The 21,769-nt window shown below is 47.3% G+C and overlaps 1 protein-coding gene across 1 annotated transcript in view; it reads right to left on the bottom strand.

Annotated features, from left to right (window-relative positions):
* Positions 1-505: 505 nt before the first annotated feature.
* Positions 506-21,769, bottom strand: part of anos1 (anosmin 1) — a 35,184-nt gene continuing 13,920 nt past the window's right edge. Inside the window, exons 3-14 of the mRNA XM_084688907.1 lie at positions 16,026-16,088; positions 15,476-15,698; positions 12,002-12,186; positions 11,494-11,623; positions 8,684-8,889; positions 7,477-7,621; positions 7,117-7,263; positions 4,535-4,623; positions 3,199-3,370; positions 2,827-3,047; positions 1,764-1,905; positions 506-1,638 (exon numbers count right to left, since the gene is read on the bottom strand). Coding sequence (XP_084545033.1) covers positions 1,580-1,638; positions 1,764-1,905; positions 2,827-3,047; positions 3,199-3,370; positions 4,535-4,623; positions 7,117-7,263; positions 7,477-7,621; positions 8,684-8,889; positions 11,494-11,623; positions 12,002-12,186; positions 15,476-15,698; positions 16,026-16,088 — 1,782 coding nt within the window. The 3' untranslated portion in view covers positions 506-1,579. The remainder of the gene's footprint in view (positions 1,639-1,763; positions 1,906-2,826; positions 3,048-3,198; positions 3,371-4,534; positions 4,624-7,116; positions 7,264-7,476; positions 7,622-8,683; positions 8,890-11,493; positions 11,624-12,001; positions 12,187-15,475; positions 15,699-16,025; positions 16,089-21,769) is intronic.

The raw sequence follows: 21,769 nt of genomic DNA, 5'->3' as shown, positions 1-21,769 counted from the left end.
TATTATAGCACCCACGATACATAACATACATTATACTTCCTCTCACTCATACACATGCAATTTTTGGTATGTGTAAAAATAAAACAATACACAATTCCTGCAAATGTTTTGAACATCACATAGCAAGGATATGAAAAAGAAAAAAAAAGAAAAATGATAATCTTGTAAACACAGAAAGCAAGAGAACATTGCTATAACAGATTCAAAGCTCTTTAAAAACCCCAGCAAACTCAAAAGCGTGGCATTATGCTGTGGAGCACCCTGCCCTGGTCACCGTGCATTCACTGCGGCTGCTAAGCTCTGAATGACCTGTTTATTTAGACTGCTGGAGTGCGTGTCTCAGTCTCCGGGGCAGATCAGTGAACACACTGTGTGTTGGGAGTCTAGCAATATGGGCGTTCCAGCCAAAACAAGCAACAGCATCTGCCAAATAACCTCATGCTCAGAGAGTACACTGAATTTTGACGGTTCATAGACTTTTGATCACGCAAGAAATGGCAAAGGGTATAGGTTAAGGATTATTTTTTATTACTTAGCAGTTTGTACAGTTTCTACCATGGAAAAATAACATGTAACATAAGACTGTATTTACAATTCCATTTTTACAAAATGTCTTTACAAGATGTTTTGCCAGTTCAAAAACTCTAAGACTAAAACACACCAAACACACACATCCACACACATCCACACAAATCAAACTTTGTAATACACACATAAATAAATATAGATATTCACTGACTGTTTCACGACAAATATTTCTACAGCCAAGAACATATACAATTCCATCATCTGCAAACAAAGTTATAATTTCATTAATAAACATGACATATTATTCCCCATATAGTTCTCTGTTAATTAGTTAATGCTAACATATTCAAAAGAGGTAACACAGAAGTATTTCATGCCTACACAACACTAACATTTGTCATGCAAAACCATTACAAGCATTCAATTTGAAGCTGGTAATTCATTTACAGTAAAATCAAATGTACTTCTACATGCAACATACTATGAGAATTATTTTTTTGATTAAACTACACTGGTTTTAGTTACATTATTCAACAGCACATACTGTATGCCTAAGCGCCCTCTTTTGTACTTGGGAAATCAAAATAAATAGGTGAAATCAATCTTTCCTGACTAGATGAATAAATGATTGTGTTTTACAATTGTACGGCATTTCCTCCATTCATATCCTCGGTGTATTCCAGGGGTTTTCAATCACACTGCCAACATGTTTCACTGACATGGGAATCAATTTTGCATCATATGTTCGATCAATTAGGGTGTAACAGTTTGATGGCTCCAACGCAAACTTTGTCCTACAGCCCCAAACGATGAAATATACAAATAAGAGAATGGTCCTAGAGTATGTTTCTGACTGTGCCAGCCCCCAGTCAGTAGATGGGATCACAAGGGACAGCTACAGATAGGAAGAGAACCTATATCACATAAGTATGGGGTCAGATCAGAATCTGGTCTGCCGGGTTTGTTTGGTTCCACTCTCTATTCCCTTCCTGGGAAACGGCGCTGGTAGACATTGGATCTGCTCCCAAAAAGATCACGCTAGCCAGGCCTTTCAATGCCTCTCTGCTGACGGCTTCTGGTGGTGTGAGTGGTGCTGCCTGAGTCTGGGTCCTACAATACACAAGAAACACATATTTTATAGTTCCTAGTAGTTTTTTTTTTTCGAAGTCGAAAGAAAAGTAAAACAACTGCTATCCATTAACAGTGTTCAAACCAGAAAGATAGTTACTGCTTACGGTGTTGCAGGACAGGTAAGACACCGGGAGTCTGGAAAGCCTTGACAGTAGCAGGACCCTCGCCTGCTGTTGTGATGACTTGCACCTCCAGTCTGTAGTATGTGGCCGGCCGCAGGTTAGACACCACCAACAAGTTATGGTCCTGGTGGGGTTAATCAGAAGATGGCTTGGATGAAATGGAGAGTGTTTACACCCAGTGAACAGGTCTGCAGATTTTGACTGTCAAAACATTGCTGAACCCACCGGTGTAATCCTGGAAGGTGTTCCTTCCTGTGCTCGTGTCTTTCTTTCTTTCTCTTTCTCTCTTTCTCTCTCTCTTTATCTGCGACAGTGGACTTTGTTCTCCTAAAACCTGTTTTACTTTTCTTCCAGCCTGATAGTTGTATGGTGGTGGGGCCCTTTATTTATAGATCTGTCTGCCTCGCTGGGCGGCGCAGACAGCCGTAGCGTGTTGTTGATAGAGGAGATTATGTAAAACAGTGGTTTTTTCTGAGCTCTCACAGAGGATGAAAGAGGTACGAGGGAAGGTAGATGAAAAGTGGGAGGCGGAGAAGTTCTACCAGGAGACAACACTCCGCCTTTAGATCTCTCCTTCCTCTCTCTCTCTCTCTCTCTCTCTCTCTCTCTCTCTCTCTCTCTCTCCCTCCCTCCCTCCCTCCCTCCCTCCCTCCCTCCCTCCCTCCCTCCCTCCCTCCCTCCCTCCCTCCCTCCCTCCCTCCCTCCCTCCCTCCCTCCCTCCCTCCCTCCCTCCCTCCCTCCCTCCCTCCCTCCCTCTCTGTCTCCATCTGCAAACCCCAGCCTATGAGGAGCTTTATGTAAATAGGCCATAACTGTGTATTCTTAAAAATACCTCCAATGTTGACAAACACTGCATAATGGAACACTGAAAATGTCTTCTGGTTCAGCAATAGAAGACAGGACCGTTAAGTAACACACAGATGTTTTTCTGCCTGTGCTTCCTCCATGACAGCATAGACATATAATGAAATGAGGTTTATCTTTTCAGACAAGAGCAAAGGTGAACAGAGTTATTTGTTTTGAAAGTGACTGAGAGTAGACATACTGGAGGCAGAATCTGGGACTGCGAGATGATGCTGTTGGGAAGGCTGTTTTGTCGGCTCTCTGTGGTGACCTCTGCCCATGTGACCTGGAAGCCTGTGATTCGCTGGTGAGCCAGAACCCTGGACACTCGCCACAGGAAGTTACCGGTGATGTTGCCCTCGTGGATGGAGAAAGAGGCTGTCAGATTCTCTGGCTTGGCCAACACCTTGGGAAGACCAGTGGCTGAGAAAGAGACAGCAAAGAAAAAAGAATCATTATTAGACATCTGTATTCATCTGAGGATTTATTCTCATCAACATCACCATCAGGGCGCAGGACCGATGCTGATTAAATCTCAGCCGATTGTGTCTGGCTGTTTCTGTCTGTGTCTCACCTCCCTCCCCAGGGCAGGGGATGTGTTTGTGGGTCTTGCTCCTGATGGTTGCGCAGGAGGGGGTGAGGAAAGTGGTGCTCTCGTCCTTGGCCCGTCTCTTTGACTTGAGCATGTGGACGGTGACTTTGTACTTGCATGAGAACAGCAGGTCTGGGAGGTTGATGTAGTTCTCCTGAGCCAAGAAAAAAATGATTCAGCCCTGATGACTTTGACATCATGTGGCCCAGGTCATGTCCCTTGTGGGCCACACAGATAATTAAATGCACAGAGCCAGAGAGGATTGAATTTCCCTCCCCAGCATGTGGAACATGCCCCACATTACAGGGACATTCAGAACACTCACATGGTTAGGGTTAACACTGTTTCCCTCCGTACACACATCTATGTAAAATAGCCATTCTCTTTGTAGGGGTTCCAAATGTAACACATAACCTATTAGAAAACGAATGAAGGGGAAAAACAGCTGAATGGATTTCTGTGTGAATTAAAATGAGGATCACACTTAAATCAATGTTGATTGATTCTTTCCTGTATTTGAATGCTGTGGACTAATGCCGTCACATTATTCAGCCATTGATCTTTTAAAAATCGCCTCTTGCATCTCTTTTTGAGGAAACAAGAAATGTTCTGCTGAGTCCAAGCTTTAGATCTCGCACTGGTAATAAAATGGCTCCACACTAATAGCCAGAGTTGGTGTGTTTTTTTTCCTCCTGATATGAAACAGCTCTGATTAAATCTGAATGAGGCGCCACATTCACACACAAGGGAACGAGGAGGAGCGCTGCTTTGGAATACTTCCCAGTGATCTATAGAAAAAGGATGTGCATATCCTAGCAACCGGAGATCAGGTCCCAAAAGAATGCGTTGATTGCCAGGCCTCTGCCATCCTGTATCAGCCAGAGTCCAGCCAGCCAAGCCCTCAACCCCCTCCTCCTCCCTCCAGACCCCTGGACCCCAACCCTGCTACCCTCAAGAAGTGCCTCTTCAGCCTAGACTCTCATGCAGGGGGGTGGGGGTGAGGGTGGAAGGGGGGGGGGCAAAGGCCCCCAATTCCCGGAAACATTGTTTTAGTAAATGTATTTTACGGCCTAGCAAACCACATGCTTGACCACACTGACTGACTCATAATAATACAAACAACAGTGGTTGATTTGCCCAGTGCACAGCAACCCACCAGGGCCTCAGACTCTCTGAGTGGAACTCTTTTCATTAGAGTGGTTGGCCTTGATTAGGACCAGACAGAAGAATAGCCATGTGCTCGACATACCACGGAGCTGTATAATAGTCAGTAGATGGTATGATCACTGTTGGTGATCAGGAAGGACGTGGGACATACCTGTGTGACAGACTTCTCCGGACCCCTGGTCTCATTGTGGCTACAGTACTCTGGAACCCACTGGACATGGTAGCGGCTCACCGTCGGGTCTGGGGAAGAATGAGGGATGGAGGTAGAGAGAGAGAGAGAGAGAGAGAGAGAGAGAGAGAGAGAGAGAGAGAGAGAGAGAGAGAGAGAGAGAGAGAGAGAGAGAGAGAGAGAGAGAGAGAGAGAGAGAGAGAGAGAGAGAGAGAGAGAGAGAGAGAGAGAGAGAGAGAGAGAGAGAGAGAGAGAGAGAGAGAGAGAGAGAGAGAGAGAGAGAGAGAGAGGGAGAAGGGGAAAGAGGTAGGGAGAGAGACAGAGACAGAGAGAGGGGGAAAGAGGTAGGGAGAGAGAGAGACAGAGACAGAGAGAGGGGGGAAAATGGAGAGAGAGACAGAGATAAATAAATCACTCAGTCTGACCGACGGTATGTCGGCATAAAGTACTACAAAGGGCCTGATAAGAATGATGCAATTTCAGACATCATAATTGCGTGTGCGGCGAAGTGATGTTATCTGACAAATCAAAACAAGTTGGATGTCTAATCTGATCAATTCTCTGTATCAGTTTGATTCTGTCTATCACCGTCACCAACCGTCACAGACGCAAAAAGTTTTCATGTGAATATAATATACGTGAAAATCGTCCAATTGAATTTCTCCAGCAGCTATGCTGCGCAGGTCTCAACCATCACATACCAGCTTCTCTCTATAAACACTCCAGTACACAAATATTTTGGCAACTGTTGAGTTTAACCATCTAAGTTGTGCAGCAGCAGGCAGCCCTGAGTCTGGGTACACCAGCAACATTCACATCATTACGCTACACCAGTACCTCATTGACTAATCAGCAGTGTTTATGCTCCTGTAACCCCCCCGTCCCCCCCCCAACACACCCTGTTATTCTACTGGATTTATTATTCATCTAGCTGCGTCGTTTGGATGTGAAATGATAGTACTCCGATTAATAATTGAGTTACACTGTGTTAGCCCTTGGCAGGGGCCCGGGTTGCGGTGAGGAGATAAAAGGGGTCCTTTGAAGGCTTAGACACAGATCTGGCGCGCACAGCCTCCGAGCACTTTGGAAGCAGAAGAGAGGGAATTACGAGGAAGCGGGAAATTGGGAAAAATAAACAAGATATGAGAAGCTGGGTCTGACATGGAAGGGAAGTGGTATGTAAAGCAAGAGCAGGAACATGGAAATCAGGTAGAGAGCAGCGCGGAACACTTGGATAAATCATGACTGGAAACTAATCTCTGAAGCGTCGCCGACGCTGCTGGACTGCCTATTGTCTGTGTGTCGGACAGACGGTGATACGTTATCTCGGTGTAACGGACCCTTCTGGGTCTTCTGGAAGCGGCCCAGATAATCAGGTCAGAACCAGCTCTGGGATCAGGCCCTTGTTGCTGCTCTGGCTCACAGTGAGTGGATGAATGTTGCAATCAGGGTTAAGCTAACCTGTCTCTCCCTCAATCAGAACACACAGGACTAATGGGAAACCAGAGCCGGGACACCCAGGCACTACGACTCCCAGATCCAGCTGTCTGTTTACTGCAGTGGAACATGGGTGGTCAGGGTCGTAGGCAAAGTGATCCATCAGCCTAGCGAGGAGCTGTGCCCTCACTGCAAGACCAGGCCCGCAGTCAGTCAAGCCCCAGGATCTGGCCCTGGCCCCGGCCCAGGGCTCAGTCAGTTCAATGCACTCCACAAGACTCAGGGCTGAACAAATGCCCAACCCAGTCACTATCACTCAACCCCTGGCAGCCTCAAACCCAGCCAACTCTTATAATGACTCTGGACCAGGAAGCATTACCTCTTCTTTTTCTTAATCTCTCTCTCTCTTTCTCTCGCTCTCTCTCTCTCTTAACACTCTCTTTCTGTGATTCAGCAGTGAGCCTCTCCATCAGTACCACCAAGGCTCACATTCAGCAAGGCTGTGCATTCTTGACTCTGCCTTGTGGAGCTTGGCTTGGGCGATGACATATATTAGTAACATAACATAGACCAGTGAATGGAACTTGACAGGCTTCCCTTGGTGCATGCCTTTCAAGGTTTCCACTCTGGTATTAATGGAAGGGCCGGGGCTAGGGACATATGCTGCAGGGGCAAGCATTCCAACAGGTTTTAACCCTTCGACGTGCCCTATTGCCTGACGTCAGACCTTGTAAAACCCCAAATGGACTGTTTCGGCACTAATATGAGGGAGGGCTTTGTACGGGAGGATCTATTAACTACAGCTGTCAATAAACCCCATCACATGGGCTTGGCTCTCTGTGTTTATTGTTCTTTAGCAAACAGAACCTCCGCTCCACCCGGCCCGGTGCAGATTTACACTCACTCACCCGGCACTCCCATTACCCCCGTCACAAAGACACATTGTTTCATTTATTTGATCTACAATATCCCATGCCGTTTCTTTCTAAATGAAACGTCCACCGTGTAAGTCATTGAGAATCATATCCATAACCCTGCATTGATTAGGGGATAAAAGGAAGCAGGATGATGGATAGTACCCGGGGTAGTAATTACAGTAGAATGGAGACCAGGCCAGGAGCACATACCTCCTCTGTTCTTCCAGTAAACGCGGACCTGCAGCAGGCCGTCCTGGTAGAAGGGGGTGCCCACCTCCAGGGGCCCTGCGGGGCGTTTCCCCAGGGTGGAGGCAACAGGCAACATCTCCTCCTTCCTTGATTTAGACGCCAATTTAACTGGGGAAGAAAAGTGTTGAAGAAGTTGGGTACCACAATTTCACATTTACTTGGCATACTGTCCTTTACCGGCCTTTTAATCATGCAATAATGATAAATATACAGTGCACAGAGGGATATTGGATAGAAAACTTGAACCGCGAGCAGAACGAGATTTCAACTGAGGCCTGGTTGTTTTCTTTCTTACCCCTACTCAAAAGCAGCATGCCTTACCCGAATCTTCGTTCTGGCCTGTGGTGAAGTGAAGAGAGGCCTTGGAGCTCTTCAGACGCACCTGCCCCCAGTAGGTCACAGCCTGCAGCTCCACTGTGAAGCTGCTGTTCGCCTGCAGCCCCTCCAGCTCCACCCAGCTCTGAGCCTGCAGACACACACAGACCCCCATCAGGACCCCCAGACTCAGCACCCTGTCTCACTCCCAGCCTCCCAGACCCCAAGGTCCTCCCCACACCCACTCAGCTCCACCAAGCCAGTCTGGAGGAGAAGGAGTGCTGATGGGGAACACATGTGCTCGGGGATGCGACGAGCGCAAGGAGACAATGCACAGGCCCAGAGGCTGTGGGCTGCGTGAGGGGGATGTATTATCGCAGCCTCCTGGGGCCTGGTCGCCTTGTGTTTGGCTCCCAGCATTCCTCCATCAGCATGGGCTTGATAGGCCCGGCTTATTGACTGGCCTTGTTTTTACATTCCTACATCAGCAGGTTGCTTTCAAAGCCCTGAGGTGCCAAAGTGGAAACCAGTAGTACATGTGTCAATAGGTGTCTGATATCTGCCACCTCACTCACCTCCATTGCAAACATCTGTTACTGATCTTTAGAACCAATTCTGGATGGGACGCTCTACAGACAGTGTTGGTCTCACTGTCTGGACATATACGTTTGTGAAAATATTGTATTTTTTAAAGCAATATTGTCTCTGATATAAGGTTTATTTCTGTCCAATTCCTGGGTCAGAAGTATTCTAAATAACAGTAACTTTGACAAATATGCATCAAGTTTTCCAAGCAACACATTACATAATTTATCTCGCTGTAAATGAGGCTCAAATGATTTGTTGTGTTTTCTTTCCAAGCTTAACCATGCGTTTAAGAGAGCTTTAATTTGTATAGTGAAATAAAACAGTGAAAAGGGCATTGCGTCTCGCTGTGTGAGGGATGGCTTCAGAAGTTTGTTTCATCCAACATGCAGCCTTTCATTGTTTATCCTATTTCCCTTTGTGTACTTGTGGTTCACATTCGCAGTGTTGAGGCTGGAGGACCAAGTCGAAAGTAGGTCTGGAGCAGAAAGAATTTGTTCTGGCTCAGCTCATCCAGACTCAGAACAGGTCCAGACCTGGACCCAGACCGGGTCCCAGACCTCAACTGGAGGACAATACAGCTTCCATCAGCCCTATCCACACCCCGGAGAGAAAGAGAGAGGATTACCCCATTGGTCGTCTTTCTTCTCTTCTTCTTGGATGGTACCAAGGACTTGCTGGCAACAGTCCAACTCCAGAAAACTTTGTAGTGATGGACAGGGATGTCAGGCTCCTCTGGGAGGGTCCAGTTGAGGCGAGCTGTCACCAGACCATCAGTACCCTGTGTCATGTTGGTAACACGCAGACTGGTGGGACTGGGAGGGGCAGACGGATCTGCAGAGACACACACACACACACAGGCAAAACACACACAGACACCGACACCAACACACACACACACACACACAAAAGGTCAGAGTCAGACAGCAGCCCTCACTCCAGCTGTTCTGATTTAGTCTCGAGACTAAGCCTAATAGGATACATAAAAGGCTATTGTTTCTAATGGATGACAAAGAATCATCTTGAGCTGTTTTTGCTTAGCAAATTTGAGGACAGCCACAAATACAGTCTGCATCAGACATGACAGGAAAATGTTCCTGCAGTAAAATGGAGAAATAGTCATCTGTCTATCCTTACTTAAAATGAAAAACCAATTTTATCTTTTTTCGACAGGATTAATTACTAAACTGGATATCATGATAGGCATTTTGGTTATTTCTGTGCTACAAACCCGGGTAAATCTCTCCTGGTTTTAACAGCCTCTAACTGCAGCTAAGAAGGAGCCGTTCTGATGGCCTAGAGTAATTAGTCTTACATTGACAATCTGTCACGAAATGTTATGACAGGTGTCATGTCATGTCTGTGACAGCGCTTCACGGGATGGAGACTGAGGGTCAGGGGTTAACAAACACATGCTGCTCACTTTGACTCTACCCCCACATTCCATCATGTCAGAGTCGCTACCTAACCAGTCGGTGTCAGCATGTGTGTCCATGTGCACTTGCACATGGGTGTGCATGTGTGCAGGTTCAATGCGCGAATGTGTGTGTAGGAGAAAGTAAGAAAAAGAGAGAGAGAAGGAAAGAGAGAGGCTTTGTAAGCTTGTTTTGAAGCCAGCCAGATGGGCTGTGACCTGGGCTAGTTGCCGGGAGGCTGCCGTGTGCAGTGCTGATGTCAGCCCGGGCCCCAGTCTGCAGGACTCAGGAGGACAGGGCCAGATGCCAGAGCACAGGGAATCAGCCCATAATGAGAAAATGATCGAGTCTACAGCCCAGTTAGCTCATCTCCCCCTGCCTGCCTGCTTGCCTGCCTGCCTGCCTGCCTTCTCCCACCTGAAACACATTTGAGGTGGAGCGAGACTGGAATTGGGACGCACCATTTCAGAGAGCTGGCTAATGTTATCCGAAAGATAAATAAGCAGGCAGTTTTTGCAAATTGCACCTAACAAAGTATGGCGGTGTGCGAAATTGCAATCAGATGATGCGGCCGTGCTATGTCAATAACAATGGAATGACGGAACGGCTGAGTTCTCATCAAATCCATGACAGCGTCCATCAATCCATCAATGTCCGGGCTCTGATTGGACTGATTGAAGATCCGTTTCCAAGCCCTGCAGCAGAGTCCCGGTCCACCTGGTGTCTGGCTGTGTCAAACACACATCCAGAACACTCCGGGGAGCTCGTCGTATTAATACCACTGACAGGGAAGGTCAGCCAGCATACACCACCAAACACATTATGACTTCTTAGTCCTCACATGAGGCCACAAGATAGTGTGTGTTTCGGGTCCCCTGTGAACATTCCAGTATTTAAGATTTAGGAATTCCAACTGAAGACGAACACACAGGTGGTCCATGACACGTGACAGGGTTTAGTGCTAGCGATGAGGCGTCATCTGAACTTTTTCGGAGCCATTTCAGCTCAATGCAACTGAATTGCCTGGCACACATGGCCCGGTTGCTTATTGTCAAGCTGAACAGATGTTATCTACTGTAGATCAAATGAAATCTAAACACACACAATATCCCGTTCATAAACCTGTAATTTACAAGAACTCATAGAAACAAAAGCTTGGCACTTTAACAGTTGCCATCTGCATCTGCAGTACACGGCTATTTAGTGTCATTCAACATGGAACACTCAGAGCAGCAAGGAGCCAGCGCAAGCAGCCCTCCTGAAGGTCTAATCTGGGCCACAGATCTGAAGCAGGCCTACCTTACCTCATTCCCACATGCAGTTGAAACCTGCAATATCCTAACTAATTCAGACATATTACATTTTATATGACCGTAAAGAGGGAAAGCCCCACCTTTGAAGACTTGAATGAAGATCTGGTTGCAAAACAGAGAATAAATGTTCTGCTGGTACAATTCTATTTTTTATGAGCTGGATTACAATTTCTATTACACTCATTATTCAAGTTTGAAGACAATGAAGGAGAAATGCTTTAATCCTTTTTAGTGTTCAGGATAGCTAGGTACTGATACAAATACAGTCCTTTCAAAAGCCTATGCTAAGTACTGATGGATTTGAGGCATCCAGCAAAAAAATAAATCATAGAGGCCTAGACTTTCTGCTTAATTCAAGCAGGATCTGAGCTGTGTACGACAGCAGATGTTTTGAACTTGAGAACCGTCAAAGTTAAACACGAATAATGTGTCTCAAACGTCAATGTTTCAGCATTGTGCATGTCTGATTCAATTTGAGAAAAATACAGACTCACACGCACACAGACACACATATGTGCACAGTTCATGAGTATGTGTAGCGAAAGAGGGTAATCCAGGCGTTACTGAGGCAAATCAGCTTGTAAAGTTGTGTCCCAAAGGCTCCACCTGTTCCAAGGTCTTAACTGTAGCAAATGGGGGGCATTGGGTGTCAAACAGGAACTGACACTCAAGGAATGGCCACACACACGCACACAGACGCACATACGGACCTCTGTATGAGCGGAAGTGTTTGCTGGGGGCAGTGAAACCGCGGGTCCCGTGCACATTGACGGCCGCCACTCTGAACTGGTACCATCTGGTGGCTCTGATGTCGGCCAGTTGGACGCGCTCCTCTGTAGTCTGTAGGGACAGATGGGGGGGGGGGGGGGAGAGCAGGCCCACAGGGGTCAGGGATCACGCAGGGTCATAGCTCGTGTGCCTTTGCTGCCACATCAGTCATCTACATGTTTCTCTTTGGGGGAACGTTCAAAGACACGGTGTCTGTATGGAATGTGCAACCGTGTGCTACAGTCGTTGAGTGAGAGCAGTGATTCCACAGCTGTGTCACGCCCACAATGCTTTTAGTCGACGTGTTTGTTATTTTCCCAAAAAGTTACGAAGACCCCCATCAAATGGAAGTAGGTTAGAGGGATAAACAATGGGACTGTGACGTAACACGCCGGCAAGACAGGGTATCCCACCGCATCTGTTCCAGAGGACTGGAGCGGCACACCTCACCTGTGCCATGGTCTGCCACTCGCTGGCGTCGTCCTCACTGGGATGGATGCCATAATTCCAGCGGCGCTGCACCACATACAGGACGGGCTCCACCGAGATGTTGAACTTGGAGGACCAGCGGATGTCCAGCTGGCCTGACGGCTGCTCGTGGAAGAGCAGCTCCTTCCTCGGCTTCAGGGGAGCCCCTGTGGGAAACACATAACAACTTCCTGTGAGACAGTGGCGGCGATGAGAGGACATGACATCATGATGGTGAGGTGTGCCAACAGATAAACACACACACGCACGCACACGTACGCACACGCACGCACGCACCCAGACACAAGTTTCAAATCTAGTTGTATCTTTGTTCCACACATTCAACCCATTCAAACTCAGTCAGTGTACCCATGTGTGATAAATTAGAGATTTATTAAGTCCGGGATGGAGTGTAAGTGTTCCACCACGACAGGTTAACTCTCCCTGTAGGATTTATGACAGTTTAGACGTAGTGAGTTGTTGATTGAGAGGTGGGCGGAGTGATAATGAGATGGAGATTGCAAAAAAGCGGTTTCGAGAGTACGGAAGAACGCCGAATAAATCGCACACCTCCCTATAAATTACTTGGCAGTTCACTGGATTACTGAGCACCACTCCTGTAGCTGCTTTGCATTCACAGCAATAAACTCAGCCTGTGGTGCAAACAACACACTCGGGTTATCAGGAACAGCGTGTGCTGTTAGAGAGGGGTGTTTGGGGTGTGTCTGTGTGTGTGTGGGGGGTGATCTTGTTATATCTCTAGTCAATCTTCTAGAGGCTTCTTGATGTGATTGATTGATGCACGTAAAGATGCAGTCGGGTCCATTTTCCAACCACATTTTACGAAGCCATTTTTTGTGTCCCACAGATAACAAGTCTGTGTAGGAACAGCTGTGTCCCATTGTGCCGTGGTTTCACAGCTCTGGCGTGTGTGTGGGTGTATTTGTGATACCCCCTAAAAACTCTAATACACGCTTTTTTGACACGCTTAAAAACAAACACAACTTTGTGTCTTTCCTCCAATCAGACTCATCTTTTGTCAGTGCAGAACTCTTCCACACACACACACACACACACACGCAGGCAAAAGGAAAACATAATGTGGGACAAAACAACCAATCCTGAACCTTTCCACACCTCCTTCCTCATGAAAATGAACTATTGGCTTGAGATCCTGTCCAAGAATCGTATTTACAGTGTTCATCTTTCAATGACCACACGCCTGCTCTCCCGTTTCCAATCCATGATGTAACTTCTGTTGAACAACTATCAAGAGTGGAGTGCCAGTCCTACGTCATGAACTCGCCAACAAAAAGTCTTGTGTTATAATTCGACACAGTCACGCACACGCTGTCATTATGACCTTTCTAATAACAGGCACCGATAAATGGGGGAGGAACGTTTCCCAAAACACACTTCAAAAGTCAAATAATTACAATGTTTTCCGGTAAATCCATTTATCCAATAATGGCTGCATCACACAGTCCCACGGTCTTCTCTGTCAACAAGAGGGATGATGGAGCGTCCATATCTAATGACCTCCTAGTGACCAAGTTACTGTGGTGGATTCACAGTTGACAGAGGGAGGGCGCTTATGAATGGAGACTGACAGATGGACGCGTGGACGTGGATTGAGAAGAAGAAGTGGTCGTCGACAGAATGCGAGACTGAGCCGGAGAAGGATGGACACAGAAGGAGATGGAGAGAGACAGAGGGCAGAAGAGAGAGTTATAGAGGGAGTATAGGGTCTCTCTGAATGAAACAAAGGAAAGAGTGGAATTTTAATAAACAATACTAAATAAACAATAACTAAAAGGAGAATGATCACAAATTCACACAAGAATGCTTTTGTATTCCACTGAAACCCCTGAAAAGTCTTCATCTGCTTCACCATCTGCTATGTTATACATATCCTATTAAATATTTCACATCGCAGCATGTCTTTGAAAACAAGTAGAACTGGATCATGTAGATGTAAGGGGAAGAGCTTCAGTTCGTATGGAACAAAAACCCAGTCGGGGGTCCTCGGTATCTCTGTTAAGAGAAGACGTAGAAAGCACAAAGGGATGTGCTTCGTTCAGCCTGCCTTTACTCTGTCAGGGACACATGCTCACTAGGGACCTTCTTCACCTGCACACACACACACACACACACACACGCACACACACGCACACACACACACACACCCACACACACACGCACACACACACACACACATCTGAGAGTGATCTCAGCATTGGGAAATGCTCCATTTTTGCACCACTCGTGTAGGGTAATGGCTTCCAGCATTATGGATCATCCTGAACACACTTGTGCACACACAGAAACAATTACACTCTCAAAACCGTGAGCACATAATTAGACCTTTAACACTGGAGATTAGGACTGAAATTATCAAGAGTTTGACCGCCTGGGTATCTAGAATATGGGCAAGTGAGAGATCAATCCTCGGGTAGTCAGCCTGTCTGGATGGTATTAACTGTCAGCTGTGTCTCGGTGTGGGTGGCGGTGATTGAACGAAGACATCTCTGTATTGAATGACTCTTCATTCATCTGCCTACGTAGTCATGGCTATTCATCTCCCGGCACTGATACTGCACAGAATCTGCACCTTATTCATTCTCATCATTCACTTCTGAGCATATATCAATTTAAAAGTTTGCTTCAAAACACACACATACACATACACACACATACACACACACAAATACAGTGGCTACGCGATTCAAAGTAATCACCGCTCCGACTGCAGTGGTTCAAAGGTAAGAGCCGGCTCCCATCTTCTACTGATACCGGCCCTGCACGCTGCCTTGTTATGGCCCAAGGCTGTTGGCCCCAGTTTCCCGACATGACAAAGAATGGAGCTCCAGCATTTATCTCCCGGTGGGGAAGCAGGCACTCGTCTCAAACAATGAGGGCACACTCAGAGAAGCCTCCTCGGGCTGGATCATTAGACAGGTCTCCTGGAGCTGGAGAGCATGCAGGATTGTGAAACACCGTCAAGGTGGTCAGGAAGGTGGTATCTTAAGCGCTAGGGGGAATCTGGAGATATTTGTGGGTGCCCATCGTTCGCAAGTTGGGAAGTGAACTTAAAAGACTCTCATGCCGGGAACCTTTAAATTGGCTTTAAATGATTCTACACTACACAGGTACTATACAGTGTTCAGCGTACATGGGTGTGCCAAAGTGGCCAATGAACTCCTGGGAGGACTCGTAGGGTTTAAATGTTATTAATCGGTCCACTGAAACATGGAAAACTGGAATCCTAATACAGTCAAACTTAATACACAATACGTCTTCTGCTGCTACAAAAAAAAGTGTGAATTCAGAGAATATAGCAGAAAGAAAGGCCACGAATGCCCCAGGTCGTAACAAACACATGACGGAAGCTGCCTTCAAAGGCGGCTCTTGCTCGAGGCGAGCCAGGTGACCGATGCGTGGCCTGCGAACATGTACCTTTGTAGAGGTTTTTGGGCTGCTGGCAGGTGTGGCCACAGCCGTTGGAGCAGCACTTCTTCACTGTGGAGCACTCGGCGTCCTCCTCACAGCTCTCCACGCACGCGGCGGCAAAGCCACTGGCTTTCTCGGGGGCGGGGCAGTCGCCCTGCTTCACCCCCTCCACCGACTTCAGGAACTCGCAGCTCGTCAGACACTCGTAGTGCTTCTTGGGAAAGAGGGGCTGGAGGGGGGCGGGGAGGAGGAGGAAGGGGGGAAGAGGGCACAGAAGGGAAAAATATGTGTCAGATCATTTTTAAGTTTAGGGCTGCCAGGCCTTGAACAGGCAGGTCAGTGAGCTAACAGGGATAGTCCTGTTTACATTTCAGCTTATGACTCATTTGAGTGGTGAGTAAGTTAAACAGCTTTGATTCAATTTTAGACAAGAGTGCCATTACAGCACAGAAAAATACCCACTTCACACTCCCCTCAGAGTTTTCCCCCTTCTTACAATTTTCCCTCTCCAGAGGGAGTACTCAAACACTTGAGGTCTGAGGCGATGGTGACATACCTCGCATAAGTCCTGGCACTGGTTCTCCTTCAGGTCCCAGGATTCCTTGCAAGGCTCCAGGCACTGTGAAAGGGAGAAGGGTGTCAGCGCTTCAAAGACTCAGTCACATCAAAGAAACCTAGCACACTGGAGGTGCTCTCGCTCAGACAACGCGCCCGCCCGCCCGCCCGCCGCCTGTATGACAAGTACCTCTCCCAGCCACTTCCCTGGCAACTACACCGCAACCACCCGTCACACCTCTTTGACACAGATGCCCCGCATACCTTCAAAGAACATAAACAATTTTCTACAAAAGGAGGCGTGGGCTAAAAGGGGATCATTGTGAATGGAGTAAAGCACACCGGTGCTTTGACTTAGAAAAAGAAAAAGAAAAGGTGCATTCTGGGGTTTTGTCTGGCCCTGGCCTTGACAAATTCCTTTGCTGATGCATCAGCGTCAGACCCCCCCACCCACCCACCAACACACAGTCATGTCTGGACCTGATACAGTCTGCCACTGGCAGAACCTTCACTCTACACCGCCTTCAGTACAGAGCAGAGATGATGCTTAATAGATGATACACCCAGTTAAAATGTTTTTGGGATTCCCTTTTGCAACACGTGGAACTGATTTACTGCATCAGTTTGGTGTTGGCAGAGGATGAAAGACGAATCTCATTGCGACTGCTGCCAGACTCATTTAGCCAAACCTATCATATGGTAAAATGTATATGAAAATATACCAATACGGTGAAATTCCTTTCAACGTAAATACAACAACTCACCCTCAACAAATCAAATTCAATGATGGTAAATGTTATAAAACATGAAACTTCATGCATGTCCAACAAAATCAAGGCAATGCCACCACAGTAAAGGGCAAGAATTCCGTCTGGATTGAGAGGACGGGGGTTGATGCGTTCCCTCTGCTGACTGCTGGCTGCTAGCGGAGACAGTGAGGGAGAAGAGGAGAGGAGTGCAGAATAGTCGAGAGGAGCAGAGAGAAGCAGAGAGGAAATGAGAGAAGCAGAGAGGAAAGGAGAGGAGCAGAGAGGAAAGGAGAGGAGCAGAGAGGAAAGGAGAGGAGCAGAGAGGAAAGGAGAGGAGCAGAGAGGAAAGGAGAGGAGCAGAGAGGAAAGGAGAGAAGCAGAGAGGAAAGGAGAGAAGCAGAGAGGAAAGGAGAGGAGCGGAGAGCAGAGGAGCGGAGAGCAGAGGAGAGGGTTCCCAGCGAGAAACCACTGCTGCGCTGCTTCTGTTCAACCTCTGGGACAGGCCCAAACCACACCAACCAGAGACCTGCCGGAGCTAGTCATTCAATTTCGCCTCCTGCACCAGCTAACAGTGATGGAGTCACAGCAGCTAACTTTCAACAGTCTTCACCACATTCCTTCTTTGGGAAAGTTCAACATGGTTGGTCAGTGGGGGGGAAATCGTCTCTGATAAAGAAGAGACGGGTACTGCCTGGAGAAAAATAATGAGAAGAGGAGAGGAAGAGAGAGGAGAGGGGGAATGATTCTGATGTGAACCTTGGGCTCAAGATGCTTCTGGATGCCTTACTTCAGAGAGAACCAGACCAACCAAGAACGGCATATGGAAACCCAGGAGAAAAAATGTCTCTGGCGTTACAGTCAGCGCCCATGTCTTCATAGTACAGTCAGTGCATTCATCATAATAATCAGTTAAACGCAAAGTCGATGTAACAAAATTACACATCTCAGTCAGGGAGCCGAACCTGTGTTTACGAGTCTTTAATTAGCTCATTAGCAGCCTCTGTCGTTATTATGCCATTGCCAGTGAAAAGTTTATTTGCTTTTTATGGAGTGAGCGGGACAGGCACACGTTGAAGCTCAAATCTGGCTTCTGGTGAAACATACTGCAATCAGGGCCCTGTGCTCGCCTGCCAGCTCACAATGACATGCTGTGCTGTGATTCTCCCCCAGCCCCCCCTCACCTCGTTACCGCTGTCTGTGTCTTGTCGCTGGGTCGCGTTTGGCTCGTCTGTCCAATAAAGTGTTAAAGCAACGAGATAATAACTCACTCAGGGTAATGCAGAATTGTCTTCACTGTGTGACTCAGCCTTCACTGCTGGAGAATGTATCAGTGTCAGTTCATAACGACCCTGCAATAAGTTATGTTGGTCTAGGAATCCAAGACAAACCCACTGCAGGCTCCACTGAACACCACAACGACAACCTGAAACTGAAATAACTTTGAAAACGTACGAGAACGGGAAGGAGTCAAAAGGTTGCGAGGATGCCATATTGAACACCACCGGTGTCCTCAAATGAATTTCAGAATTTCCTCCACGCTAGCCTGAGGCAGCGTGAACAGCGTTGAACACTTCCATCTAGCTCCAGTGTCGGGAGCGGGTGGCAGGCGGCCAGGCGGAGGGCAGAAGCAGCCCTGGCAGCAGCACCGTGCCCCATCTTCAAGAAGCACCATCCTGGAACAATGAGGCGTTGAAGGAAGCCTTCTGCTCCATCAGTCTCTACAGGAACCTCCGCCAGTAACCCACACGTTAAAGCCCACAAATCCCCTCTACAAATCACTGAACATACACTCGTAAGCCTCAGGATCAGGCCCGTTTTCCCATTGAAAGATCTTGTGTGCGAGGAATGAATGCATTCCACCGTTGGGGAGAAAATAAAACGGGCTATTCTCATAGGACGGTGTCTCTGTGGAGTTGAGCATACAGCCAGATCTTTAGAGAAAGTGCAAATGGATTAGGAACTTATCTCGAGATGCCTGTACTCGCGTGCCAAGCCACGGTCATTAAGATAGTGTACTGTACCACACGACGGGAGGTTGCGACACAGATCAGAATGCTTGCTCTGTGGTTCCAGAACCAGCCTCTTCCCATTCTTCAGCCTTTCCCCTAATTATTAACCCTTGAAGCTAGTTTTGTTCACATAACAAACACACAGACACACACACGTGTGCAGGATGCTGATTTACCAGAAGGTGATATCTTAGGAATGTGTTCCCTTGTTACAATTTTCTTAAGGGAATGGATATGTTGTAAAAAGGGGTCATAAAACGTAAGCGTTGGAGTGGTCTGTGTGATAGTTCTCCACAGGTGTGCTGATAACTGACAATCTGTCAGCATTTCTCACCAGACACACCCACAACCTGACATTTTAGTGGGAGAGGAGGAGGGGTTTAACGACAGATGTCTTGCCAAAGCAAATAGAAGAGCCTGTATATAATTACAAAGGTGCTCTCATCAATCAAAAGAAACTGTGAATTTACACAGTTTCTTGCCAATTCCAACAATATCAGGTGCTGTGACTCTTTAGCATGGGCAGAACCATTTGATTTTAGCTGGGCAAAGAAAGCATGTAACAGAAGACACATTCTAATAGGGATGGACATGGTACATCTGTTAGTGTGGATGTCAGCTTGACATTCTCTTCAAGCAAATCTCTCAGTCTGGCAACCATGCTACCATCTGTTGGAATAACAACAGCAAGCCATTCTCCTATGAGTACTTAACATATTTCCTCACAATTTTCAACCAATTTATCTTGAATTGAATGTTTTCACTCTCAGATGTAAACAAGCACATTTCGCCATTTCTATGGACTTGGAGCTGTTTGCTAACAGTCTCCCGACAAAAGCGATTGTGCTCCCAACTCTCTCTTTTGTGCTCTTATCTTCCTCCCCAAAAGTGACACATTCTGCATGGCTAAGTAGGACCGTCCATGGGGCCTTTTCACTCCCCATTTCACGCTGTAATAAAACTCAGCAGTTGTTGCACCGGGGGACCCTGAAAGGCTTTCTGTGGGGCCGATGTGAGAGTCAGCCTGAATGGCTGCCAATGCCAAGAGCTCGTCCTCAGTTTGTCACGGCCAGGACACAGCAGTGGGGTGGTGGGTGGGTGGCAGAGGCTGGGGCGATGTGGGGGAGGAGGGGAGAAGCAGTGGGGTGGTGGGTGGGTGGCAGAGGCTGGGGCGATGCGGGGGAGGAGGGGAGAAGCAGGGGGAGTGGAGGGTGGGTGGCAGAGGCTGGGGCGATGCGGGGGAGGAGGGGAGAAGCAGGGGGAGTGGAGGGTGGGTGGCAGAGGCTGGGGCGATGTGGGGGAGGAGGGGAGAAGCAGGGGGAGGGGAGGGTGGTTCTGCAACCTAGAACTCACTTCCCCTGTGGCCGGGGGGCTTGGTTATCTCTGTCCATCGTAAAAAAAAAACTACAAAAAAAACCCTACCCAAAGGGGACAGCTGGAACAACATAAACGAGGGAAAAATCCATGTACAAAATGTCACAGAAGTGTTTTGCTTCAGTTAATGAAGCATGAACTGCTACCAGGCAAGATTGCCCCAGGCCTTACAATAAGCACTGCAGACATAATAAAAGTGGGAATATAATTCATACTAATGTATCGCATAGGAGACATTTTCCCATACAGCCTGAGCCTATTTGTACAATCATGCGGCTGGATCAGGGGAGATGTGTGTGGCTATTACGTGACAGATATGATGGATGCTTTCGTTTCATAATTGCTCACATCGATCAAGTAAACACAGCATTTCTACACATGCATAACTGACAAGAGAGTTTTCTCTGTACCCATGAATTCTGCTTTACAGTCACCTGAGCATAACTTTCCAAAGCTCCACTTGCCTAAGTTTTTTTCCACGTCATCTCATAATGTAAGAGGTGGCTCCGGCAAGCCGAGGCTATCGACCCAGGGTCTGAAGTTTGGTGTCAGTGCCGGGTGGGACTGGGGGATATTGATGGGGCGTGCCTGGACTCCCTGGGCGGCAGGCGAGAGAGCGTAGGGACCAAACTCCTCTGGGAGAGGCAGATATGAGGGAATCTCTGTTGTTGATCACACGCTGTAAATCCCACCTCCTATCTCACTGAGTTATGGGCCTTTTCTGCTGCCCTGGCGCTTTTCACGCACACGGCGACCAGACTCAATTACTCCGGGCAGCTTCGAGGCTGCTCATATTTATCGACCCATCCAGGAGCTGGTCACCAAACCTTACTTCAGTTCTGGGTTTAAAGTGCTCACTCACACATTTTCTCTCTTCCTGGCATACTCAATTCCGTTCTTTCTCTCTCTCTTTTCCTTCTCTCTACTCTTTCTTTTTCTTGTTTTACTCACATTTTCATGACCTCACCCACTCAATCTCTCCCTCTCATCTTTGCCTCTCCCTGTCTCTTCTCACCCTCTCTCCCTCTCCAACTTCCTCTCTACATGCCTCTTCTTAACCTCTTTGCCTTTCCTCTCCCTCTCTTCTCTTCCTCTTTCCCTGCTTCTTCTCCCCCTCTCTCCGTCTCCTTTTCCCTTCTCTCTGCATCTTCTACCCCCCCTCCACCTCCTCTCTCCCTGCCTCTTCTATGCCTCTCCTTCTCTCCTTCATCACCCCACCCCAGTTGTGTCTCAGAGGCATTACTAGGAGTGCCATTACTCTGGATGGTTCCCCTGTCATCCCCCTGTTTCTCTCATTCTTATTCGTGGCACAGGCCCCACTTCAAATTGCATTAGAGAGAATTCAGAAGTCAGCTTGGTTTCCATCCAAATCAATATTCAAGTCGAGTGTTTTATTTCAACCATGTCCCGAAAAAAGTTCTTTTTAAACGAGCTGCGTGACATTTTTCAAATGCCTATCTCTTTTGATGCACTCTGGGAGTATCATAACAAGAGGTCCCCACATCAAGGAAGTGGAAACATATTCCATCACGTGTTGCGAGTTGTGATCTGAATAAGTATAAAATAAGATGTGAATATGCCTTTCCAATATGTCTTTGACTTACCATTAATTT

The sequence above is a fragment of the Hypomesus nipponensis genome, chromosome 23 (assembly GCF_054491055.1).
Source record: "Hypomesus nipponensis isolate SF chromosome 23, ASM5449105v1, whole genome shotgun sequence".
NCBI classification, from domain to species: domain Eukaryota; kingdom Metazoa; phylum Chordata; class Actinopteri; order Osmeriformes; family Osmeridae; genus Hypomesus; species Hypomesus nipponensis.
The sequence above is the reverse complement of the archived record's forward strand: the minus strand, read 5'-3'. Positions and strand labels throughout refer to the sequence as shown.